This window comes from Manduca sexta, chromosome 27 (genome assembly GCF_014839805.1).
Source record: "Manduca sexta isolate Smith_Timp_Sample1 chromosome 27, JHU_Msex_v1.0, whole genome shotgun sequence".
NCBI lineage: Eukaryota > Metazoa > Arthropoda > Insecta > Lepidoptera > Sphingidae > Manduca > Manduca sexta.
Genome location: NC_051141.1, coordinates 8,447,232 through 8,474,170, shown reverse-complemented (window position 1 = coordinate 8,474,170; position 26,939 = coordinate 8,447,232). Strand labels below are relative to the sequence as shown.

At 35.6% G+C, this 26,939-nt stretch overlaps 4 protein-coding genes across 4 annotated transcripts in view; all 4 read right to left on the bottom strand.

Moving 5' to 3' along the window:
* Window positions 1–1,113, bottom strand: part of LOC115442878 (proton-coupled amino acid transporter-like protein pathetic) — a 33,571-nt gene extending 32,458 nt beyond the window's left edge. The window contains exon 1 of the mRNA XM_030168062.2: window positions 639–1,113. The gene's annotated coding sequence lies outside the window, so the exon portion shown is untranslated. The remainder of the gene's footprint in view (window positions 1–638) is intronic.
* A 12,941-nt stretch (window positions 1,114–14,054) lies between these two features.
* LOC115442889 lies at window positions 14,055–16,197 on the bottom strand. The gene is made up of 4 exons (XM_030168085.2): window positions 15,979–16,197; window positions 15,685–15,852; window positions 14,859–15,086; window positions 14,055–14,403 (listed from the first exon to the last, which is right to left on the bottom strand). Exons 1-4 carry the CDS (start codon window positions 16,051–16,053, stop codon window positions 14,236–14,238), a joined length of 639 nt encoding a protein of 212 aa, XP_030023945.2. The 5' UTR covers window positions 16,054–16,197; the 3' UTR covers window positions 14,055–14,235.
* Window positions 16,198–16,291: 94 nt separating this feature from the next.
* LOC115442908 lies at window positions 16,292–17,454 on the bottom strand. Its single transcript, XM_030168112.2, has 2 exons — window positions 17,157–17,454; window positions 16,292–16,595 (listed from the first exon to the last, which is right to left on the bottom strand). The coding sequence occupies exons 1-2, from the start codon at window positions 17,325–17,327 to the stop codon at window positions 16,425–16,427; spliced, it is 342 nt and encodes a 113-aa protein (XP_030023972.2). The 5' UTR covers window positions 17,328–17,454; the 3' UTR covers window positions 16,292–16,424.
* A 644-nt stretch (window positions 17,455–18,098) lies between these two features.
* On the bottom strand, window positions 18,099–23,716 carry LOC115442881. Its single transcript, XM_030168067.2, has 3 exons — window positions 22,839–23,716; window positions 22,626–22,757; window positions 18,099–20,780 (listed from the first exon to the last, which is right to left on the bottom strand). The coding sequence occupies exons 1-3, from the start codon at window positions 23,563–23,565 to the stop codon at window positions 18,913–18,915; spliced, it is 2,727 nt and encodes a 908-aa protein (XP_030023927.2). The 5' UTR covers window positions 23,566–23,716; the 3' UTR covers window positions 18,099–18,912.
* Window positions 23,717–26,939: the final 3,223 nt, after the last annotated feature.

Genomic DNA, 26,939 nt, shown 5'->3' with positions numbered 1-26,939 from the left:
TAATGAATGAATGTGCTGCATAATATATTATGGTACGCAGTACTCAGTACACAACTTGATACGTATTATTATCATACATTTCGCTCGTTATGATGTCAAGGCGTGACTGTGCCATATTACAATTTCGAAGATAACACTTTGGAAAGTAAATTCAATATAAACCAGCGGTGTTAATAATATAATATTATTGTGTACTTGCAGATGAAATATAGTAGAGCAAAGTAATAATATTTGAAAATACCTAAGTAAGTACACACCTGGGCATATCTAGAAATTTGCGTTGCGGTAATAGGCCCATAATATGGGTTTGTTTCCAAATTTCATACATAGAGTGACCTAAATAATTTTGAACAGTCTAATGGCATCAGATAATGTGTAGTACAGTTTAATTAAGGTAGAGTATTGAATAAAGTTACCTACTATGTATGTATGTTACCCACTTATGTTAAATTATTCTATTTATATCTATTGCAAAAACGAATGTAGAATGCAAATAAATTCGTCAGACTATGCAATTTGTTGATATGCTTACAAAAGCTTCTCTATAAATATTTTAAAGAGGACCAAAGATACATTATTGATTTATAAAATTATATTAGAAAGAAAGAGTAAAAATATAGTAATTATGGGTCACTCACCTCTCTGTAACAGCTTGGACTGACAAGCTGGCGTTTTAGGTTATAATAGTTCCGAAGCACCTAGCCACGTGCTTTAAATTCAGCGTAAAACGAACGAGCGACCCACTCGCAAGTTAAAAACGGAATGAACTAAAGCCGGCGAATGCCGAGTCGGGCCGCCTGCCGCCTGCCGCCCCAGCAGACGTACACGGTACAATACGCATGCCACAAGCAACCAAGAGAAATTGTTGCGTCATAGAGCGGCTAGTAACGTCGCGTCGCGTCGCCTCGCTGACAGAGCGGCAGCCGGCATTTTTATTAGCCGACCAAGTGTAAAACTCAAAGGTTGGAGTGGTAGCTCTACGTGTTCGATTACGTTTTTATTTGGCAAAGTTTCGGATTGCGGATAAAGCGTATCGCGTGCTAGTACAAGTGCGAAATAATGTTATGTGTTTATAGCTATAAGTGCAGGTAGGCCTGTCCCAGTATTTTCGACTAAATAATATTGGGACGTAGGTGAATGTAAAACACTTATCTACTTACTATTGACGTATCGTGTTAGAGTACTAAAGTTTGTTGATGCAATGTCGTTATGGAAACGGCATAATTTTCAGTCTCCAATGATTCATGTGAGTTAATTTTAGATGGCACAGTTTTACTTACACATTAACCTATCTATCTATACCTTCGTAAGGACGGTGAATGACACTGCGTCAACATTTTTAATAATTAGTAAAAATTTATATTAGACTTTTATGAGTTAACTGAGATATTTATTGAAAACGATTAACTGCAATTGGATTTACTAAGCTTTCCTTGTTTCTCTATTATAGTAAATAAAAAAGATTACTACGTTTACGGAGTATAAATGTATGGGTACACAATTAAATATTCTTAATATATATTTACCTAGCTATGTTAAGCTAAATAGATAGGTATATTATATTTTCAACTAATTTTGCTACCTATAAGAACACAAAAAAAATACTTTACATCAAAATGTTAAATACAATTTCAAATTATGAATTACAAAAGTTCGAACATTTTATAATCACAGGTGCACCTACCACCTAATTAATACTTTTTCAAAGGACGAGAATCTAAAAATTGGATTTTTTTTAACAATTACTTAGTACTTAAGACAGTGCAATATAGATATCGTCACGCCCATTTATTCAAAACGTTAGAGGATAAAGATGTTTCAATATAATATTAAACACATGTATTCCTATAACATAATGCAATCGCCAAGTGACCTTTTGGGGAAAAAGTAATACCTACAGCGTGAGGTGCATGTGGCCAATAATTAAGTTTATTTAAAGACTGCTAATAATATTGCTGTAAGAGGGATTTTGATAAGCAGTACTTAACACATCACCTATAAGTACCTTCTTAAGAGCTGTGAGTTGTGACGTCATCTACCGACAAAAGTGCAACAAACCTACATGACAGCTTGATTAAATTAGATTTAACAAATGGGTTTATTTATACTTACAATATATTACTTAATCTTTGTACAATGATTGACCTATTTCAAGATAAGTTTTGGGAATTCTACATAGCATATAATAAAAGTACAGGGCGGAACGAGGTAATTAATTATTTATGATAAGCACCCACCATTCATGATAATTAGGTATTTCATAACTTGCGGCTGTGTTATTCTGACTATGGATAAATTTTCTTCATTGAAAATAAATGATACTTAAAACAGTCCTCAAATATTGGGTCAATAAACAGACAAACTACTCATTTTAAGGCACATCATTTGAATTTCCTTTCGTATCAATCAATTATATAAAAGATAACATTTTGGATAATGAAGATAACAGCCAATGACGAATATACGTATTGTTCAATCATGATTGAAAGATTTTTGTTTATAAATCATACAGAAACTAGATTATTTATATTGCCCTGGCAAAGATTAACACTATATAAGGAAACATACCCTGGCATATCATAGTATGTATTATAATTTCATTTATACATAATATATATCTAACCATTCAATATAATGTGAATTTAATGATTTTAAATTAAACGCTTCATATTTCAGTCAAGGCTTTAAGTGACGTTCTGCAACGTTACACTGGCATGTTATGCAAATCTTTAGTTCTAGAGTTAATTATTAATTTTGTCATGGTCATAACTAACTTTTCTATTTTGTATACAAAAAGTGAAAACACACATACATATACGCGCATTTCATTTTTTATGTGTTCCTATATATTATTATATTTAGTAGTTGTATCTTTTAAAGCAGGAAATAAATCAATATCAGACGTGCGTTTTTATATAAATTATTTTTGTTCAAATTATTAAATTTCCGAAAATCATGACAGTTTTATTGACGGTTTTGATATTAGGTATATGTTTTTTGTAATCTTTTCAAATAACTTATCAATCACGATAATCTGGTATTCTTGCAAAAGTTAGTAATACTTTTTGGTGATTAATTACATTGACTAGTTCAGTATGTATCTCTATTTTATGAAGCAGTAAGTATTGTAATAAAAATGTGGTTATACGTGGCCAATACCCATGGTCGGCACGGTTTGAAATAATGAATGCCACACCGGTATAGTGGAGTAACGGTTTATTGTCCGTCATTTACACAACCATTTTTTATTTGAACAGTAGGTTCAATATTGTAAAGTCGGTGAACACCGTTGTGCTAATTTAAATTTTAATATTCGTCAATGAAGAGATATAAGGTTATGTAGATTTTGCAAAGGCGATGTGTCCTCTAAATTTAAATACAGCTTTATAAAAAATAAAATAAATAAAATGTAAATAGTTGACAAAATATTAGTCGAGAGTTTTTTTAGTTTTTGAAACTAAAAAAAACAGTAATGGTTACCGTATGTATCGCCCCACGAACACCTTGTATGAAATCATAAGGGGAGTTGCATCATACCGCGTCGTCTAGCAGTGCCGTTCCAGTAACGCTATTCTTAGCGTATTCTTTGTATTTTACCTCATTGACATTGCAAAACGCATACATCTTGTATCATTCTATAAATATTACCTAGCGTACCTATTTGTGACAAATACTGTGTTAAAATGTAGGTATAATTTTACAATCTTTTTTATAGTCAAAGAAACGTGTTATAATCGAAAGAATCGACGATATTTCTAAGAATACTTGCATGTTTTCGTACCATTACAAGTAGTGAGTTGTTTTTCTTTCGGTGCAAAGCAAACGTGCTATTTGTTCACCTGACGGTAAGTGCTTAAACCCATAAACATCTACAACATTGCAGGAATTAGTGTAGCATTGATAATACATAAGACAGGAATTGGCTGTGTCTCACGAGGATGTTATACAGCCATTATTTGTTAATTAGTTCCAAACGGAACGTCATATTTTATGCAGTGAATGGATACAATATTTCGAAATAGAATATTATTATTTAGTTTTTTGTTAAAAGAGCACGGCAAAGTGACACTGCACATGATGGTACGTGGGGTGGGGTTCAATAGAATGTCGACTGAAGAAAGATGATTACCCCTCGCCAGTCGACACAATTATGCCAGTCTTTTGAAACCGGATATAAAGGTTGTCTCTGGAACGCGACGCATTTACGTAGGCCACTATGGCGGGTAAACACCTTGTGTACGGTGGTCGTTATCTGGGCGGATATAAAATATATCCTATAACCAGCCAATGTTTACAAGCATTAGCGGTCGGATATAGATCCTCTCACGTGTTAATTTGGTAAATGTGTCTCGCGACAAATTGAGTAGCTCGGTTCATTTATTTATTTATTAATAGGCGCACCAACGATTTATCACAAAAAGTTTTTGAAAGTATTATTATTTTAATTATTATTATTTAATATTGGACAAGAATAAGTAAGGCCTGATATTTCATTCATCAGGTAATATGTATCCATAATATAAATTATAACTTACACTTGATAGTGAATTCAATCAATCATACCCATTATATACTTTACAATATTCGTTTGTTCACTACGTGACCTACGTAAAAGACCTTTTGTGGGAAAAAAAATCTTGCAAGTATCTGATTTCTTGTAGAGTACTTACTAGTATTTATATTAGTTATTATTAGTATATATCTTGATTATTGATAGATATATTAAAATAATTTAAAACTAGACTAACAACAAATAGCATATTTGACCAAACGCCGAATACCTGAATAGTCGAATATTTAGCGGGCTTCCTGACCGAATGGCCGAATATAAGGCTATCGTGTGGCTATATTCGGCTTACATTGACATAAGTAATAAACTTTTGTTAATGTATTTGTTTCTCGATACGTTATACTTGTGCCTAAAAGGAGTAAACTAAGTATAAACAGAAGTTTAAATACTTAATAAAGGACAATTATTTCTGCATTTTACGCAGTAGCCTAAAATGCAGAAAAAGATTTCTTTTTGATTTAAGTTTCTACTCCTCAATTTTTATTACGCCAATTACGATACACCGACGTTTATTTCATACTTTTTATATTTTTATAATATGGGCGGTTGGCAGGCAGCTCAAGATCATGCGGAATGAAGAGTCACTGTGGATGCGCTCTGAGGCTCTGCTCCATCTAGGGGACATAGGACTTAGATGAATATGGGCATTGATTATGATCTACACCTTTGATGACTACAAGAAAAATATATTCTAATAAAATAAACAAATCTTTTTATTTTTCAATTAGGTACCTGTCCACAACAAGTATGCTGTATTCGACGGAATGAAATAAAATGAGCAGACAAGATTGAATAGTATCCGTTACAAGTCTATTAAAACACATTTTAAAGATAGTAAAATTATTTATATCATGAGCCAAACATTTTCTTTTTGCGGGGAAAAAATCCGTTACCGCTATCACCGCTAGAAGGGTAAGTAGAGTGATGATGTTGGTATCACCGGTTTTACGGCCTCATGTCTACTTGGGAGGGGATGAAGACTCCGGATTATTATAGCATCATCCAATCGAGCATTGGCCCGAGTTCCTAACTCTATATACCCTACACCAGCATACCAACCAAAACCAGCGGTGGACTTCTTCGGCACATACGGGACAGCGATAGGGTATCTTGTAGCATTAGGATATCTGCGCGGAACCGTACCTGCACCAAGAACCAACCCTGGAACTAACATGCATATATTATGTTTGTTCCAAGGAACCAACCGGGAAAGCAGTATCTCCGAATGAACGAGTAGTTATCTCACTTCATGTTGATCTTGGCTAAAATTGACAGTCATGCTGCGGCTTATGTAGAACGCTTTTTATAGACTTCTAAGAATTGTATTATTATTAACAAGTCATGTACTGAAATATGTAAACCGGTTTCCGGTATACAACAAACAAAAGGAATGCTTTTGGAAATGAGGGACTTCGGGGAACGAAGTGGCTATTTTTGGCAGTGGTGCATAAATGCAGGATGGGTACCACCTTACTGTAACCCGAATATAAGCGAGTATTAAGTACATTTTGTTTTTGTGTAGGTGTTTATTGTATTGACTTCCAAGTCTGCGTCTGTTTTATTATTTCTTGTTAGTTGTTGCAAGTTGGTGATGAAACAATATGAAATATGTATGTATGTGATTTAAATTGACATGATTTTTTTATCCCTGATACTATTTATGGTCCAGACATTACACTTACACCACTATTTTCTTACTTCTGTTTAATATTATGCGCGCAAAATTCAAATTTGTGAAACGCATCACCATTGGTCGAATTGAAACGTGACGTCACAGGGCGCGTTATGGGATTTATAGTTATACTTTTCTAGTAGTGTTTGATAGAAAATTATTAAATAACACTTTATCTGGTGCACTTATAGTAGTGTTTTGGTCTGTTAGTACCTGGGAATATCTATAAAATTAGTTTTAGCTTCTTCCATGACGAAACAGCGAGTTAAAATGAAAAACCGTAATTTATAAGTCTTTATGTATGTACATATAATAGTAAACAACATGGAACGTGCTCCGTGACGTCGACCGAAGGGCGCGAAATATGGCGGCGTTTGAACATGGCTGATTTTATATATTGATTAAAATTTAATTATTACACTTCCAACAATATTTATATTTTTTACTGTATTAAAACGACGTGAAAAATAAATTAAAGAAGTAAAAAAAAGCATATTGCCTACTGATTTATCTCAAATATTGAGATAAGAAAATAATATGCATGAAATATGCATTCATGTTATAAGTATGTACCATGAGTGTCTTGCGCATTTGAAGTCGGTTAATGTTGGGATTGGTATTCTAACTATAAAATTCGGTACCTAGACAAAGATCGTTATCCTCTGTGTAGCACCAGATTTTATAAAATAGATGTTGAGTTTTAGCAACTTCTAACAAGAAAAAACCCAGAGTGACTTTACAATCTGCTTTCATTGTTCAAAGATCATTTATACCGAATTTATACATAAGTGTAAAATTAAGTATATATTGCCTTTTTCTGTTGTGTTTTCCGTTGCAAATTTTAGAAGCATACTGTGGTTATTATTTTATCCTGCCGTGTAATAAGGGGCTAACTTACAACCCCGTTGCGGATATACAAAGGGCTTTTTGGGTTGTAGTCCAGCACCCGTGGATCTATAATTTGCATATTCTTACGATAACATAAATGTTGGTATATTGTAGTTTACTATTTTGCATAAATTGCCTTTTACTTTCAATATACGGTGGTGTAGTGGTAAAAACCACTTGGAAACCGTGCGCGAAGGCTGGGGTCGAGGAAACTATCTGATTTTCATAGTGTGTTTCATACAATGTGGTTCATTGCAGATTCCCTACAAATGATGCTATGAGGCAAAAATGGATCGTTGCCATAGCTCGTCCCAATTGGCATTGGAAAAAACAGCACCGTGTTTGCTCTAAGCATTTCGACAAAGTTTTATTAACATTGAAATAAGTTATCAAACATATGTGACATGAATGATACCGCTGTGTTTTAATTTTACTGTCCCATTTTAGTAGCTTCTGTCAAATCCCACCTCTTGGGTATCTTTTAATGCCTAAGAAAGTCAGAAAAGAACAGAAGGCGTACTGGCTTTCTCCTAGACGAAATTCCGGCCGATTTCTTGTTTGTTACTTACAGCGGTTTCCATTCCTTCCGAAATTTCTAACAGTTTCTTAATTTAATAATCTAAATGCTAAACCATTTTTGTGTTTAGTAAATGACGTTTCGCAAGGCATGGAAACTGCTGTAAATAGCAAATGAAAATTGGACAAAATTTAGCTCGAAGAACGCCGGTAGTTCTATAGTTTATTGTAATTTAACAGCTTTTTACCGAGTGCTTTTATATACCCAGACTTTTTTTGGTACTTGAATACCAGATCAGGGTTTTGATATCTTTTTTTAGCCTTTAACTAAAATAGCAATTTGTAACGGTTTGTAGTTGACTGACCGAAAATTGTTTATTTTAGCAGGTCTGTGAATTTACCATAGCCGATAGACAAAGCATCTATCGATATCGATAAGATGTCAGAAGGGATCGCAACACAATTAAATTTCTTGCTGTCTAAGACACAGTACACTCAAATGTCATAGTGTTACTTCTATGCTTGTCATTGTTCTGAGATTACAATAGATACTTCACATCTGTCACTTTCAAAGAGAGAGAGAGAGAGTGAAACAAAAAAAGGAAACTGTCAATTCACTTCTTTTTTACTGCAAAGCAAAGGTTATTGCGTCTTGAGCCGTATGTGACGTCATTTTGGTGCTTACGTCGTTTTAAAATTAAATAAAATTCAAAGTGGAAATCATGAATGAAAATATCTGCGATTTGAAAAAGCAAAAATATGGGACTCATACTTTTAGATCTTGTTTCATAAAATATAAACATTTGAGTATGTTGAAAAAATGAAATGTTGTCAATTAGAACGTTCATAATTGCAATAAAAATAATTTTAACAAAAAATTAAACCGCCTTCACAAACCACTCCAAACCAAAAAATAATTTCACATAACAGGTGTATATTGGATACCAATTTTGGAGTCGGTGCCTAATTTAAATTGCTAGTTAAGCTAGATAAATTCATTAACGAATATACGGAAACAATGTGCTGCTAGCGTACAAAGTCAGCAGTTTTAAAATCCGAGGTGTGTACCCTCGGCTTTTAAAACTGCGGACATTCGTCTCGGCAGTCTGTTCCACAACCAACTAGGCTATCGCTGTTTTTTAATAGCAGCGAATACTCAAAATTTACATAAATTAATCTGAATTATATTACCAAGTGCCACTTTTTTCAGTTGTCTTTATTGGTTGAATATTGATACGGTAACTTTTGGATTCGATTTTTAACGCAATTCGTTATTGTAACCTCTTGTAACGATAAAATGTTATCTAAGCGCAGAGTCACCTTGTTTGGTTAACACTCTACATTGTGGTGTTCTGACTATTCCGGATTATACCGCTGTATAAAAACGCTTTTCTCAGCAATACGGTTCGTTAACCAACATTTTAGATCTATTCCAAATTTATAATACATATAAAAAAATAAAACATTACAACTTTATGTTGCCTATACTTTGGTTGTTAAAATTTTTGTGTAGTGGATATTGTTTTATTAATTTCTTAATAAAAATGCCAAAATATTTAATTAAGGATATAAAAATATCATATCACAACATTTTGTTTACAATCACTTTTTGTACTTCATGAGTGTTGTGTAATAATAATTAAAACTAAAATCGTTTTGGTCAGTACTTGGCTATGCCTAGTCCATCGGGACAGCAAAGAAAATCATGTCAGGTTTCCTTAAAGCCCTACGCAAACGGCCTTGAGAATTCGTTTCATACATTTATAGCGCACGAGTCACGGGCGGGAATATGCAAAGACTTATGAATAACTTCTAAAAATAATATATTAAGTATAGGTTCAAAAAGACCTATAATATATTATAGGTCTTTTTGAAAATTTTAACCAACCTAAATTGTATTACTTATTAAATAGTCAATAATGTTGGTTGCAAATTAAAACGATGTGTACTTTACTTATATTATATAAAACATAATATTGATGTGTATATTATTTTAGGAGGACATGTTGCAAGGAATCAACAGTTCTAATGGTAGTTAAGTTACATTATCAAAATAATGAAACAGTAACTATATTACAAAAAAATAATTAACAACCACCGTTTACCTCGGGGGAGCGCCTTCAAAGTTCACAGTGCGACACGTATGTTCACATTTTTTGTTTTAAAAAATTTTCAACACTTAATTATGAATGAATCCCTCCTAGCCGAGTTTCGGCCACGGCGGCTAATCTCAACGGAGATCATCATCAGCCACGCAGGATATAATATTTTATAGTTCCCAAGTGTGTGCGCAATACACAGGTGCACTCTCTGTTCCTTCACTGTCATAGTACGGTGAGACGGCAATCCGACATGACCGGAGAGAGATCAGGCGCAGGACCAACGGCTTTACGTACTTTCCGAGGCACGGGGGTATCCACACCGCCAACTTCCTGACTCCGAGCTGCGACTGAGTAATTTTTAAGATGGAAAAACCCAGTCACAATTATTTTGGCCCGACCCGGGATTCGAACCCAGGACCTCAGCGCGGTAATCGTACTTGTATCGTGTACAATTACAACAACGCCACCGAGGCAGTCAAACTATACTAACTTAATTATATTAATACTACAAGAATAATCTATATACTATTATATAAAGCTGAAGAGTTTGTTTGTTTGGATGTGCTAATCTCAGGAACTACCAGTTCGAATTGAAGTCTTTTAGTGTTGGATAGCCAACACATCGAGGAAAGCTATAGGCTACACATCATCACGCTATGACCAATGTGAGCGGATAGTTATGAAAAAAGTTGCAATAACGGGGGAAATTATTACTTTTGAGACCTTTTTTTGCGTGCGCCTGAGTAAACGGTTAAAGTTATGTAAGAAATACGCATGGCGGATTTGTTCCTTTAAAAAGTTTCAAAGAATTATTATGAAATAACGTCCGCTGCTGCATCTGTCTGTCTGAGGCGTTAAAATCAAAAAACAACCGAATGGATTTAGATGATATTTAGTATGGATATAGTTTGAGAGCCTGGGAAGAACAATTACAACTCTCCATCCCGGGAAAATATTATATAGCGTGACTTTTATAACTGAAAACTTTAGCTCGAAAACACTTTATCACACGGGCGGAGCCGCGGGCAAAAGTTAGTTATTGATAAAATTACTTCATAAGTCACTTGTGCAACATATAAACCACGAAACGGTGGTGGCACTGTGGTCAATGGTTAAGGTGTGGTGACAATCGACCCTTTGCGATAACAGTTTGGCGTATGTGTGAGTGAAAAACAAAACAGTTAAGTACATTCTGAGTGTCCATTCAGGAGAATCGAAATAAGTAATTAATGGGGTTTAAAAACGAATGTAGAAATGTATTGCCATTTGCGAATTTATCGGAGTTTCGCAGTATTTCGGTCATGGCTCGCAACCCTGCGGTCCCCTCCTGCAAACTGTTAATCGCGAATTATCGTGTTTTTAGACAAAATTACCTTGAATCTGTAAAGCTAACTTAACGAGGAGGTGGTAGGAAAGAAGCCAATTTGTAATTAGTAGCTACATTTCAATACAGTAAATATTCAAGGCAATGTCTTATTAGATTAAATTATAGCAGATTACGGTGCATTTAAGATGATATGATGATAAATGATGATCCATGTACCGGGACATTGTTCATACCGAAAGTTCTTTTCCGAGTGGAAGTGCACTGAGCAATCGTAAACATTTCTGCATTTACAATATGAGTAGGTTGAGTTATTGTAATTCCGTAATGATATAAAGGTCCTTTTTTATTTTCTACTCAATAGGACGACGACAAGATCAGGCCCCTATCCCCGAAGGGTTCGACAGAAATGCAATTAGGGCATCTGCTTTTCGACTGTGTGTTACGTCCTTGGTTACCGTCCTATGATATGACAGGGGTGAGTCTATTGTCACTTTGGGCACAAATTTTAAACTCCAGACTGATATTGCGCAGCCAACATGATTTTGTCCTTCCCAGTATGTGAATCCAGTGCCTCGGAGCGTGTCCTCATTATATTACAGTTTTTAATCCCATTTTCCAGGTAGCTCGGGGTTAACCATATTTTTAAATACAATATATTAGGAAATAAAATGGTTTACACAAACATACAGTATGACAATACACCAGATTTCGGCATTATACACTTGGTATTTTTGTGTGAATAAAATTGTAATTGATATCTATTGGAGAACTTAAACCAATGGTATATAGATCATATTTTACAGATCACCATCAATATTTGCCGATAGTATGCGTATTATTTTATAATATTGGATATTATGTTTTTAAATAGCTAACGCGCTGCACAGAACTGAAACAACTGCGCTGTGATTTTAAAGAGTGTGATATTGGGTATATGTAGGTAAGTAAGTATAGTTCTTCTTATTAAATTATATTTATTAAATATGTATTTTGGTACCATAGCGGCTCCACTTTCAACATAGTGAGTCATTGACGAAATAACACACTTTTTCAACATGTAATCAAGTTCACAAACAATACGGAACGAAATACTTTAACAGGTAGATACATTATATTTGTTCGTGGATTTATTTTCAATTAAAAATGTACATTTTAATTTTATATTATATTGGATTTTTCTGCTAAGTACCAGCTCAGACTCTGAAATTTGTGCCCGATTGACATACGCTCGCGTCTATCGTCATCATAGTACGAAACGCACATGGTTAAATGGGTGCCATGTTTGCGTCATTGCCTACTCCTTCAATAATGGGGGTGTGATGTTTTTGCGTTTGGATGTGTAAGTTTAAAACAGAATTAAATAATTTGACGATGAGTGTAACCGAAACCAAATGCGGGTTTGCGGCATTATGGATCCTCCCAGCCTGGATGTAAAGGAGTTCTTTGTTAGTTGGGTTATGGCCCCAATAGGACAAATAGGCATCTGGCCCGAGCTATACTGAGTATATCGATCATACTGGTTTTCTTAGTTACAGAATAAAATATTGACTGAATGTATATGAGTAATAGTAGATTCGTTATAATGTTTGTTAAACATGTTAATGCCACCAAGTTGTACATAAATATGGACGAATTATCGTGTCGGTATAAATTAGCACATAATAATATTATAAGGCGGTTCTGCATAACGTCGAACAGGAAAGAGATCAATAAGCTGCATTGGATTAATCAAACATTTAGAAGGAGTCGAATCGATGTAGAATATTCTCCGACCTAGATTACTATTGTGGATGTAATGAGAGTTATTCATGTAATTAATCTAGGGCATGCCACACGTGCCCGTGTTGAACAAACTGTTACTTGCACTTAGTGGTAAATACAGTGTTCATTAAACTTTGACCTAATCGATACTTTAGGAGATATCCGAGGACACTCAATCAACGATCGATTGTGACCAAGCCGCGGCACAGGTTTATAATTTATTACGTAGGTTTTACTCATTGATGATGTCATTGTGAATATAATTGTCTCTTGGATTTTTAACCATGGAACATACATACCTTTACTGCTGGCAGGTCTCTCATATGTGAGAGTCCGCCTGGTTAGGTACCACCGCAATATCTATATCTGCCGCCAAGCAGCAGTGTGTAGTCACTGTTGTGTTCCGGTTTGAAGGACATTGTAACTACTGGACACAATGAGACTTAACATCTCACGTCTCAGGATGGCGAGCGCCGTGGCGAGATACGTTGTAATTCAAGGGGTTGGATGGTGTTTCTACTTTTTATGGGCGATCGTATCGCTTACTATCAGGCGAACGGCAAGCTCGTCTCGTCATTCACAGCAATAAAAAATAACCTATGTATAAGTTTCCAGTTACCTATTATGTGTATTGGTTAGGGTTTAATCAGATTTCAGGTATACAGTGCCGGGCGTTTTATACGCGGCCGACAAATATTTGATTATAAGTACAATTATTGCAGTTGTCCCTCTCGACGTCTGATGCGTGTTTGCACTGAATAATACGTCGTTTATGTGTGGTTATGCAACCGCGGGAACTTTGAAATGTTAAATAAGTAAGTAGGTAATAGCAAAGTATAAAATATTATTATGTGTTTTTAGTATTCCAGGATATGACTACCCACGTCACGTCTTCGGGTCACTACAATTGTGATACTTATAAAAAGTAAATAACAAATATTATGGCGTCGCTGCATACTGACTCTATCTTTTAAATCATAATAAGCAGGAGGCTGAAATTATTATAGAAAACATATTTCTTTACTGCAGTTATTCTAACGCATAAAGACAAAAGTATCGGGGATACCGGGTACAACGTACGGAACCTTCGGTGTGCGAATTCAAGTTGCAAGTAGGTAAGAAGGGTTTCACAAAAATATTTTTTATCGCAACAGTAGTTAAAGTTGCTAACTAAACTGACGTAATAAAAGAGACGACTAGGCATGCGAAACAATCACAGTAATTAAAAGATATATTGATCAATAAATCAAAGTACATACTTACTTAAATGTTCAAGAAACAAAAATAGTCATAAAAATGGTATGCTTTGTATTAGATAATAAAGGCTTGGTAATTGACCATAATAACGTTATGCCGTATGAAGTAGATACAACAAAAATGTTTTTTTTTAATGGTCTGTCTAAGGACAACATCGAGGTCGTCTGCCTTTTCTTTTTTTGGGGACGACGGCGCGGCAGGTTTTGCAGGGCACGCAGCAGGGAATGTCTTCTTCTTCGCACTGAATTTGTTTGCAGGAATGAGTGGCCGGCGTTGGTTTTGCTGGAGCACGGGGAGTTATCAGTTCGACCTTGAAAAAAGTCGCTGGCATTAACTCTTTTTAGAAAGTCGGTAACTGCTAATATTGTATTATAGAAGAATTATCTGCGTAATACCAAGTAGGTCAGGATGTGTATTTATCGTTCTAATAAAAACCCATGATGTGACTCTGATGGCTATGGGAATTTAATTTAATTGCATTTAATACTTATAATTGTTAATAGACAAAGACGCTTCATGGCATATAATATTCGAAGGAATTTTGATGTTTGTCCGAATTAAAAGGTACCTTCAGTAAATTGACTTTTATTTGCATTTGTTGCAATTTTGAGCAAGTCACTGAAGAGCGCGACGTGCCACGGATCGTCTGTTGTGCTTTTTGTTCTATGATGGACCAGACAAGAGTACAGTTTTTAAAATATCATGATTCGTGCGTCATTTTTTCTTGTAAAAGTGTCACCTTAAACAATAATGTTATGATGTTACCTCGATATTGCCCGTACGATTCGGTTCATCGGTTTGTTTTCCTATTTTTAATATAAACACATCTTTATCTGGGTGTAATACTTTTTGCGCCTGCACGCCTTTAGGAGCATCCTTTGGTGTGACGTTACAAATATTGCACATTGTGTCATGGGCTTCCTTCTTGCTGTATGTTAGTTCCGAGTTCAGAGCAGTTCGATGGGTTAGAGCTTCGCATATATCGTCAGGTATCTGTAGATTGTTATGCATAAATTTATCGTCAATGTCCCTATACATAATTACCTAATTTATCAGATTCGCGTGATATAGATTAATTATGTTCCCAAGCCAATTAGTAAGTTATTATTACATTTCGACTATAATTATTTACGACCTGATTTAGTATCTATGTGATCTTGGTGGACCTTTGAAACTTCTGTTCGTGGAGATTTGACTATCATTTATCTAATGATCTAGGCGATTTTATCATAAAATAATCAAAAGTTTTTCTTATACCAGAGATCATCATAATATTTAACACAATATGAATGCAAACATAGGAGAGACTTATGAAATACTAAATCTCATTAAATCTAGGCTTGTAAACATGAACCAATGCAGGTGGTGTGGTACCGCCTCGTAACTGGTATTTGATGCACCTATAAGTTACTATACAACATTGATGTGAAATACCAGAACGCTAGCTCGTAGCATTAGATATAGATATTCATCATACGACAGAAAATAAACTTCACCAATACCCCTTGCTGCTCGATATTTTCTTTGGCTTTAACTTTACTTTACATAAGATGAGTCAAGCCATCCTTTTATTCTACTAGTGCCGTATTACCTGGAAATTTAGCCTGTTAGATGGACCTGTCGCGCCTTCTGCTCCCATTCCGCACGTTTCGGAGCATACCGACTCTTCATCGTCACATGTGCATTGCTGTTGCAGCTTCATTTGTGACGGTGTCAGCTTCGGTGGCTTACTGGTACTTTTAGGAACTCTAATCTTAACCTTAGGAAAATAAAAATCAACAATCACAAAACCGTGATAAGTCGACTACATTTGATAGTTGCTAGAACAAGATCATGACGTGTGATCGTTATAATATAACATTTAATTAAATAATTGGTTGCGTACCTCATTTCCGTTGAACACTGCTCCAATTTCTTCGTAGGGTTTTCTTGTTTTCGGACCTTCACCGGCCTTCCCCATTTTATATCAATAATTTAAAAAAATTGGCGTGGATTATCTGTGTTTTAATAAATGTGTTACCTTACTTACGATTTTGAGGCCAAGTATTTAATTTTGCCCAATTTTAGTATTGATAAAGACCAAATAAAGGCTCATAGACTAAATGATTCTATACTATTATAAATCTCTTTGACTAAAAGTCTGCAACGACAATTTTTTTGAGGTAACTCTTTGTATAGGGACAAAAAAAAGAGGATTGTAATATCTCATGTCGAGGCCATTTTACTGGTGAATTCTATACATTCTAAATATTAAAATTTAATTAGTGATAAAAATAAACTATCAAAATAATTACAATGTTGCTATATTTGTTGCAAAAAAATTTATTGTGTTCATTTTTTTTTCTTTTTACTTCTCATGCAGCAACACGGTGGAGGCTCTGGTTCGCATTGGGTCTCTCTGGTGTCAAGGCGTACCATGGACTTTTTCTCAGGGCCTTTCGGTGTCACTAATTCTAACTCCATTTTACAACGTCGATCCCCTTTAGGTCCCACTTTGGCTACCTACAAAAGTTATGTGAATAACTTACTTACTTATTATAAGGCAAAAAACAATATAATCACTGTATAAATGTATAATAATAAAAGCGCCTAATAGCAGGTCATAAAATGCGCACTTCACATCACTAAATATGTACTTCAGTACAAAAGAAATGTGGATAGCGGAATACTTTATCAATTGTAAAAAACACTCCACTTCCTTGGGTTAAACGGAATCGCGTAATTGTTCCAAGTGCTTTTGGTATTACCATATCAAATTTCATTATATTCCGTTGATAACGGGTATAAATGTTCCCTGTATTAATTGATCATACTCTAGTGTGAGTCTGTACTCTCATGTCATCTGTTTCAAAATATAGCCAATATTAGTTGACAATATAAATTATAATGTGCATATTTTGTTATCACATTCGTGAATAACAACATGCAAGATATATATAATTTTCTATAGATGCTTATTGATGGTTGCTATCGTGCACGCTTCCTATCTTAACCTATATTATACTTATATGCTTATACTCATTTGTTCCTTGCAGCTATTCTATCAAGGAATGATATGGTTACCTTCAGTACAAATACATCTTTTTGTGGATGCAGTACGTTCTGCGCGGCACCCGGTCCTGGCACATTTGTGGGGACCAAGTTGCATAACCATGGGCATGGACCTGATATAGAAGGTGGTTTTGCTTTCCCTTGAACTTGTGTGCTTTTCGCAGGTTTATCTTTATCAGACATTTCACTAGAATTGGAATGGAGTTGAAATTTTACGGTGTGTACGATTTACTTGTCAATTTCCTTAATAATACTTGACATTTCGTGATATAACTCTGTATGACTCTTCACTGATGACGAGGGTAATAATATTGTTATCTATTCTCTTTGGAGTGTAAATTGTTTTTAACTTCTGGCTGTAGAGGGCGTTATTTTCGTTTTTTGCTAGGGCCTTTTTTCTACAAAGCTGCTTCTTGTTCAAGTTACCATGATTATCTTTACATTAACATTTTTTAGAACATCTTTATACTTTCCTCTATCAAGTTCAATATAATACGTACCGTACGTACGTACGTATATATATATTACATTGCATTTATATTCATTATATTATTGAGCAAGTGGTTTACCTGATGATTACACGATCCTCACCACACACAAACTTTATGAACAGAATATTATTTCTATTTCTTCTCTTTATTGCTATAAGAAAAAAGGAATACCAATTATGGGAAGGAAGGGAATTTCAGGCCCTCTCGAAATCTCACCTACCCGACGAAACAAATAAATGAGAGCTATAGCATCCCGGTTGCTGCCCGTCCATACAGTCCGGCGCAATTTGGCGCCCACAGATAGTTCATACACTGAATAAATATTATCGGCTACATTTTAGGTAATTGAGATCCATTACGATTTATTAAATATTTTTGTGTACATATAGCATAAAGTTTACTACACAAGATAACAAATAACGATGCTGCAGTCTGGAACCTAGGAGAATAATAAAACATAAGGTTGAATTCCGAACTGCAAAAAAAGCCTTTATTGAATTTTAATATAGTCAATTAGTCGTTCTGTGCACTTATTATAGTGAAACCGCAGTTCACAATAAGGGAAACTGCATTAGAAATAGCGAAGCAGCGTGACATGATGCGATATATATCACTTAATGCAATGTTGCACCGCGCTTCGTAGCTGCATTGCAATGCGGCCCAATGTGTTTTCTCTTTAAGGGCCCTGTTCATAGTCTCATGGTAAAGGCCATTTGTGTGATAAACGCCTTGAGGTATCAGTTTTAAATGGCATAATGGAATGGACCGGAAATGACAGTGCGAATGCCATTCTTGGCTAGATGTTTAAAATGTTTTGTTTTATACCAGCACATTTTAGAGTCCAGAATTTAGGGGAGGTTGTCAGTGGAGAAAATAATTTCATATTTGGCAATGATAGGTTTGACATGTGAAAATTGTGTGTATATTTTGTAACGTAGCATAGATTTTAGTATTATATCCAGTAGACTCTACATTTAATTAAATCAGTGTTGTATGAAGTCAATACGATCACTGATCAGCATTAATAAATTACTCTTAAAATAAACTTACTAATTATTTATTTTAGGAATACATTATTTATTCAATATTATTTTTGGCGTCACAGCACAATGGCTTTACAGAAATACTCGCATAAAAAGAGTCTGGACTCTATATAAAAGAGCATTTTACCAGTTGTTTGCACATGGTGCTGCACATAGTTACATTGTACAATTCGGCATTAATTATAATATTACATATTAATTGCGTTAAACAGCAGTCTTGCAGTTAAAGTTGTATCATGTCGAGCAGCTGCTTCTACAACATTTCGGTGTAATGCAGGGAGCCAAGTGGCAACACTTTCGTGGTAGACACGTTGCGTAATAACAACAAACGCTGCAAGGACCTGGCACACTGCGGCATCGCGCCACAGCACACACCTTTGTACGATTAAGGCATGGTGAAATTCTCTTTTTATGAGACTTAATTCGAGGTTGACTGCGAGCTTTTCGCGTTTTCTTACGGCCAACAGGGCATGGTCGCAGACATGGGGAGCTTTTGCATGGCGTTTGACCAGGTGGTTGGCAGCAGCGACGTGGGTATGGAGGACATGGTGAACAAGGCTGGCATCGCGGAGGAGAAGCACATGGCCTGCAGCGTGGTGGCGATGAACATGGTCTGCATCGTGGGGGAGACGGACATGCCCCGCAACTTGACGGCGAGCATGGTCTGCAAGGAGACGGTATTCGACAAGGTCTGCAGCGAGGCGGCGAACGACACTGCCGGCAACGTGGCGGAGAGACACAAGCCTTGCTGCGCGGTGGCCGGCCACATGGCCTGCAGGACCTGCAAGGTATATTACAACACGATGGTTTGCAGCATTTCTTACAAAGTGGTTTACAGTTTGGTGGCCCGCATGGCTTCCTGCAATTTTTTTTGCAAACTGGCTTACATGAAGACGGACGACATACAATCATTTTACATTTTTGTGGGCGACAAATGGCTGGAAAAGCGCACACTACTGGGCAAGGTATTCCACAAGGAGGAGGTCGCGAAGGCGGTGGAGTCCACTCTAACATTAACTCATTTTTGGCGAGCGGCGCACCTGTCATTCGACGAATAACTAATTCAAATACCCCGCGACGTGGATTAGTAACAGTAGTCACCTTTACTGGTGCTTGATCTTCACCAGACGATGCAATAATACACTTTGGTCCCTGGCATGGTTCCTTACCATGTACAGGACACGGTTCTCTTGGGCCAATCCTTATATGTGATACTGTTGCAACCATATCTCCCTTAGTTCCCATTACTGCAGGACACGGTCTTTCAGGTTTCTCATCCCTTATTGAAACAGCTTTGCCGGTACTTGTACCCATTGAAGCACCTCTGCATCTTGTTTGTGCACCAGTTGTATAACTCTGGGATTGAGCTTGTATACATGCAGTACCTCTTGGATGATATCCGCCCTTTTCGCTCTTGACAGATGCTGCAGTTCCTTGACCTGTTCTGTGAAGTTTTGTTTTAGATCCTGATAATCCCATCCCCATTTTACTAGGTTCGTCCTTTTTTCTTCCAAAGAAATAAATTTCTGAATAAAGTCCACTATTGCAACTCCGTCTTCCAAGGTTTAACATTTCAGGAACAGTACAGCTCGAACAGTAATTAGAATGGGAATACATGCTGCTGTCCTCATATGGTATAAATATATTATCATCAGTATTTACCTGTAAACATTTGTTTATTGAAGCTGTGGCTTGGGTCCCAGAAGTGCGACGCCGGGAAAAATCATTATAAAGTGTCATATAAACTGCAGTTTCTCGATTGCCGAATGTATTTAGGCTTTTAATAGAACTATTGTATTTATCAATGGAATAATACGATTGCTTTTGGTATAAATTAGAAGCATAACTGATAGTATCTGAGAAAGAAACGCTGCGTTTTTTGGAACTCAAGGAATAAAGTGACATAGCGGATTTTTTGTCCATCTTCTTGATTTCCTCAATGTCCCGTGATACTTCTTTACAATTTTGTAGGCGTTCCTTGGGAACAATATAATCTTGTGAAGAGGAATTTATTGAACTTGTGACATCTGGATACATGCTTCTTATTTCTATTATTTGTTCTTCAGTAAGTTCTTGATAACGCGGCAATCTCGGCAGTGTACCTACGGCGAGTTGACGACATTTAAATCAAGGTTCGACATTAAGATAAACGTTTACTTATATTTACCATAAAAAACTTCACAAGTAATTTTTGGTTGTGTCATAGTGGGACTGAATTTGTATCAATGGACAGCTAACGCCATGTCATAAATTATAACTATGGTTGCCTATGTGATTTAAAGTTATTATTATAATTTAGTTGCTTGCTCGACCGATTAATCTTTTAATATCAAAGAGTTTCACACGGACCTGACAGGACGACTCAGGATATCTTCTATCTATAAGTTATCATTTAGGACAAGGCGTTACAATACAATAAACAATATTTTCCGTCATGCAATTTAAGTGTCTGTATAATGAAGCAACGACATGGAAGATAGAATCTTTTCGGCAATATGTCGCTGGTGCGAACTGCAATAATTTTATGTTTCGGGGTCCGTACCTAACTGCTACAATTCGATGACGATATCTGTTTTTATGGATTGCAATTATTAAGTGATTGAGCAGATAAAATAATTAAAGAATTTAGTACATATACCAATGAAAAGCAAAAGTAAATAATTAGATATACAATTTAATTAAAACTGAACAAAATAAAACTTAAAATGATGAAGTTACATTTTGCGTTTTGTTTTAGGAGAACAACAAGTGGAACAAGTCGGCACACACTGCGCAGTGCGGGTGTCTCGAGTAGGTACTACTTTTCCTTGAGTTACAACCGGCGTGATGAATTGATATTCAAGTTTAGACTTCCGGCCGGGCATCTCGACAGTCTTGCCGATGCGTAGCTTGATCACTTGCTTTGGGAAGTCGTACACAACACCTGGGTACCCTTCAGCAGTCGTTGGCATCAACTGCCCAGGGTTGTCCCGGCTGACGTCACCCACTCCATCCGATGTGAAATTAAAGTGGGCCCTTTGTCTGTGACCCGTTCCGCAGGAGTCTGAAGGTATTTGGAATATGACCTTGTTTCCGGTCGGACAGCAATCTGTACAAGTTGTTATCGTGTAAGGAAATTTTACTAAAATATAATTTATATGTGTAAAAAAATGTAAGTAAGAACTTTTATTTATTTTAAATATTACAATGAGCCTTATTTATTTATTTTTAAATTGACTATCGCTTTTTTCTGGGTTTAGGTTTTTTTAGCTTCTTTGTGCAGCAGTCGCAATCGGCGTCACTTTGGATTCTCATGTTAACCCTTTGGACTGGTGGCTTTTTATCTGGACCCTTGGGCGTAACGAGTTCTAGTTCTAGTTTGCATTTTCTGTCGCCTTGCATGGCACTTTTGGCCACTTTCAAAACAAATACTTCTTTATTTGGTAGTTCTCGTTGTTTGGTATCACCTCGTGCTGATATGGCTTGTTGGCCATGTTTACTAGCCTGAGTGCAACCCTCCGTAGTGCAAGTGAACTGGGTACCCGCAGCTTGCGCTCCGTGACAACATATATCTTCACTAGGAAGTGCTAAACTTATTTGATTTTTGCCACAAGGTGGTTCGCAAGGCCCCCCATCAGCTCCCTTTGGGTAAGGGCACTGCATTGAGCAATGAGTCTGACTAATTTTTTTAATGATAGATGCGCTGGCTGGTACTTTTATCTTAAGCTCGTTGCCACCCACCGTCGTTCCTATCTCTTCAAATTGTTTACTGCGACCTGGCCATTAACAATTAACATGTTCTCATGCAGTTCCGAAATAATATTAACTGATACCTACATAGATTACGTAAACAAATTTTAAGTCGGGGATATTACATAGACTAGTTATCTTTATTGTATTGTGTAGTTGTAGTTTATATCATGGATAATATAACTTCTGTTAATAATAAAAAATAATTAATTTCTTACCTTTGGGTACATGTAAACAATATTGGTCTGTATTCATGCACACCATTTGCTGTTTAGTAGCTCCCTTTGGACCAGAGCAATAGCAGGGATCATCGGGGTCTTCGCAAGGCATACTATTATATGGATCACGGGCTAAAACAAATTTATAAAACAAATAATATATTATGCTATGGCAGACACTAATATAATTATATGCATGTTGAGTATACGCACCTGGTGGGCATATAGCACCTCCTACACCCATATTGCAAGGCTGACCACTACCAGCAGTAGCGCTGCCACCGCCACCTGCGCTCCTTGCCGCTCCACAAGCGCAGGGGTCCTGTGTTGTCTGATAATCTTTGCGCGGATTGCAAGATCTATCAACAATCGCGCCACCTCCACCACCCCCAAGATTAGGTGGGCGGCCTACACCTTGAAATTTGGTAATTATCAGCTTTCCGAAACAAGATATGCGTAAAAACATGACGATTTCTCCGGTTTCCGCTCCGTCAGGACCAACAATCCGAAAGGCATCTTTTAATGCTTGATAACTGACATTATTTGGGTCTTCTAAGAACTTTTTTCGTGCTTGTACAAATTCTTTGGTCATGTCAATAGTTGCTTCTCCCATCACAATTTTAGTCGGTAGGCAGCCGCAGGGAAGTGATTTATAAACAGATATTTTAATAGGAAATTTGCTCATAGCTTTGCTAATATCGGCCTCTTTAAGAGAGAAAAGGCAAGATTTGCCATTGTTAAACGTTTTTACAAAGGGACCACCGCTTTTAGCGACGCAAGCCCCAGGATCATCATCACAAATTTCCATTGGTTCAACGGCTGGACACTCAATATTGACACAAGTTCTGAAATCCTTGTCTGAAAAACATGGACTCTTCAAAAACACCACTTTGTCAATAAGCACCTCGAGTAAGAAAAGGCCATCATCTTGTTTTGCCATGTTTAGTTATGGGGATGGGATTTTTAGGATTTAACTTAAATTTTAATCAAAAGTGCTCTATCATACTTGTAATTTTGACGTATAAACAAATGAGAAATCCGAGCTATGAAAAACATATTGACAGAAGATTTTTTCTTCTGATTAGAAATTATTTATTGAAAATTTAAACCTCTTTGTAAGTATTATGAAAACTTTAAATGGATATCAATATATCTTGATATAACTTGATACTTTTATTCATTTGCTTTTAAAGTAGTAAACAATCCAACAGTTCCAAATAATGAAACTGCACCAGCACTATTAATAAGTATTTAATTATAATGCACTTATATATTTTAACATAAATTGCCAATCTGGCTTAGAAACGAACTTGATAAACTATTTCCACAACGACTATTCCTTCTCGCGTTCAGGCGGCGAAATCCTAGATAGAGATTTAAAAATTTCCATCTATGATCTTGACGATGTAAAATAAAGTAGAGTATTTTCAAAAAATATATTGTTTTAGCAACAGAAATAAGGAACCGATTTCGTACTAATAATTTATGAAAGGCCGAAGATATATTGTATTTCTGAAATGCATGTTTACATGAAACTATGTAAGTTAGAGGCCAAGGAATTGCAACAAATAAGAAGGTACGTAAGTATTTACTTATTTAAAAACAACGCCAATATTGAAAATACGAAAATCCATAGTTTACCGTTTTATACTTTGGTTTAATAGATAATTATTATAGCTAAGTAAAAGAAGGTATTCGCTCTTAAATAAAGTCTAGAAAATAAAAAGTAAGTTTCTCACGATTTTGGAATTAAAATCTTGGGACGAAACAAAAAATATAATTTTAGCGTTTTTGACAATTCCATATATTTCAGGAAAAAAATATTTACATCGCTTTTCTTAAAATGCGTCTAATTGGCCCTATATTTTGGTATACCATATTTAGCAGATTCTATTTATATCTAACAACACTGACACAATCTATAATTACTGATATTTAGTTTAAAGCGGAAGCCGTAATATCAAACTCAAGTTCTGCAATTTCTAAAATAACAAACTTTTCCTAACAACATCCACAGGTGTAAACTCTTGACAAACGAATTTCTGAAAATCCCTCCCATTTACTTACATGGTGTAAGGGACTCAAAATGCAAAACATGTTCGTTAGTTCTTATCTCAATTCATGCACCATTTAGTGTTTTCATTTGTATACCACGACAATTTACTCCGGCTGACACCCCTTAAAAGGGTTAAATCTATGACAGGTGGTCGTTTGTAAAAACTATGTCGAGTCATTTCTGTTCTAAGTTTCTGCTATATACCTGAGTATTTACTATATACTATTTTAAATATATTTGTATTTATAATGCATTATATTGATCCTAAATCAGAATGGCATTTAAAAGCGAAACCGATATAGATGTGTGGGCAGTGTAGGCGGTCAATGTTCACTATGACTCCGAGCGGCGCGGCGGCTTAGTTTCGGCGGTTGTGGTAAATGGAAAGAGCACATTCAAAGAAAACTGTGTATTTTTCCAATGTCACCAAAATTTGCCAGTCTGTTTAATATTTACCTGTCTATCGCTTCATACGGTTTATTTTGATAAAAATATGGGTACATTTATATTTTGATCAAAATATTTTATTTATTTACCAACAGGAGTCAATCTGTCATTCAATATTTGACTGTGGACATTATTATATTATATTCAATCACACGCTAAAGGTGATATAAAATAATCAAAAATAACTTCAATGAAATGCTGTTTCGATACCCCTCTTACAACACAATATTGTTTACAGCGTTACAGGAAAACGAAAAAGCAATTGGAAAATACGTTTTGCAGTAATCCTTTAAAATATTTCTGTAGTTTACGTATATCTACGATTCTGTTCACTTTCATGCATTGATTTTCATTTTTCATCCCTTATTTCTCTCTCTAACCTTTAAGCATTGATTTTAAAAATTATATTCCGTATTTATTGCAAGTGTTTAAAATATTTCTATAAGTTTTTCTTTCTCATCTAAACCTCGCAGAAAAATAAAGTGCCTTAAATAAATATAACTATTTATTAGGGTTTATTCATTGTTGACCCTGGAAACGTAACAGACACACAAAACTTAATAATTATAATGATAAAATTAAATAAAATACATGCATGCATTGCAAAACTTAATAAAATGCATAATTTTATTATTTATTGCTAGACGTTGCCCGTGGCTTTGTTCCACTTGAAAAACCCCTTCTCGTTCAAAGTCTTTAAAACCCTGTTAACCACCGGAATATATATGCACCACGTCTTGTAATGATTCAAAACACCATCACTACGACGCCAGCACCATCTATTTATAAAATTTGAATTATTAATTCCATCATTTCCAGTGAGAGCAAATTACCGAGATAAAAGGTAGCATTATAAATTAACACAAGGCTTCTTCGTTTTATGTATGCTAAATTTCATTCAAATCCGTTCCGATGTTTCTGCCGTTTATCTATCTTCTTCTTCTTCTTCTATATCTATATCTTCTTCTATCTATACTCTATACTTATAATAAATCTGTAGAGAGGTCAATTCTGTACATGAAATATATTTCCAAAATAACTATCAGGGGGTGATTAGGGATCGATACTGATGCCAAAAATGCAATTAGTAAAATTTTTGTCTGTCTGTCTGTCTGTATAACCGTTATAGAAACAAAAACTACTCGACGGATTTTAACGAAACTTGGTACAATTATTTGTCATACTCCTATGCTGGTTATAGTGTACTTTTCATCACGCTACAGTGAATAGGAGCAGAGCAGTGAAGGGAAATGTTGGGAAAACGGGAGAAGTTACTCCATTTTTTAAGCGTTACAGCTACACAGAAATCATGTATGACGGAAATGTTCTCCTTAAAATTATGTAAAAAATATCCCACGATGGTGGACTCACAATAACACGTGTAACTCCCGATAGCTTAGCAGTTCGAAGCTTTCTCATTATATTTGTCTACTCTTACGTTTATAACACTCTCAGTAATCCCTAATTAAAAAAGTTAACATTATTAAATATTCCATAAAAAAGAATCATAGAAATCGGTATAGAAACACCAAAGTTATACATGAAATACGCTAATAATAAGCCATCATGCGTGAATACTGAATCATGCTATAAGGATTATTTTTGTATATATATATATAAGGTCGCGAACGCACAGGCAGGCGGCTTGCTTGGCACCTAGAGGCTAGCGAATCACCTAGCGAGTAGCTTCGTAAAACGAACATTCTCGAACGTTCGCGACCGGCTCCATTTTTAAAGTCCGAAATCCACGCGGGCGAAGCTGCGGGCGGAAGCTAGTTCTTAATAAATATCGTATCATTTTCATAATCTTT

Coding starts and splice junctions, on each gene's coding strand:
- LOC115442889 (XM_030168085.2), bottom strand. CDS start 16,053: ATGGGGAAGGCCGGTGAAGGTCCGAAAACAAGAAAACCCTACGAAGAA. Junction 15,853..15,978: donor CAGTGTTCAACGGAAATGAG/GTACGCAACCAA, acceptor TATTTTCCTAAG/GTTAAGATTAGAGTTCCTAA. Junction 14,404..14,858: donor ATCGTACGGGCAATATCGAG/GTAACATCATAA, acceptor ACTTTTTTCAAG/GTCGAACTGATAACTCCCCG.
- LOC115442908 (XM_030168112.2), bottom strand. CDS start 17,327: ATGTCTGATAAAGATAAACCTGCGAAAAGCACACAAGTTCAAGGGAAA. Junction 16,596..17,156: donor AAGATGTATTTGTACTGAAG/GTAACCATATCA, acceptor TAACTTTTGTAG/GTAGCCAAAGTGGGACCTAA.
- LOC115442881 (XM_030168067.2), bottom strand. CDS start 23,565: ATGGCAAAACAAGATGATGGCCTTTTCTTACTCGAGGTGCTTATTGAC. Junction 22,758..22,838: donor AGGTGCTATATGCCCACCAG/GTGCGTATACTC, acceptor AATTTGTTTTAG/CCCGTGATCCATATAATAGT. Junction 20,781..22,625: donor TTGTTTACATGTACCCAAAG/GTAAGAAATTAA, acceptor AACTCGCCGTAG/GTACACTGCCGAGATTGCCG.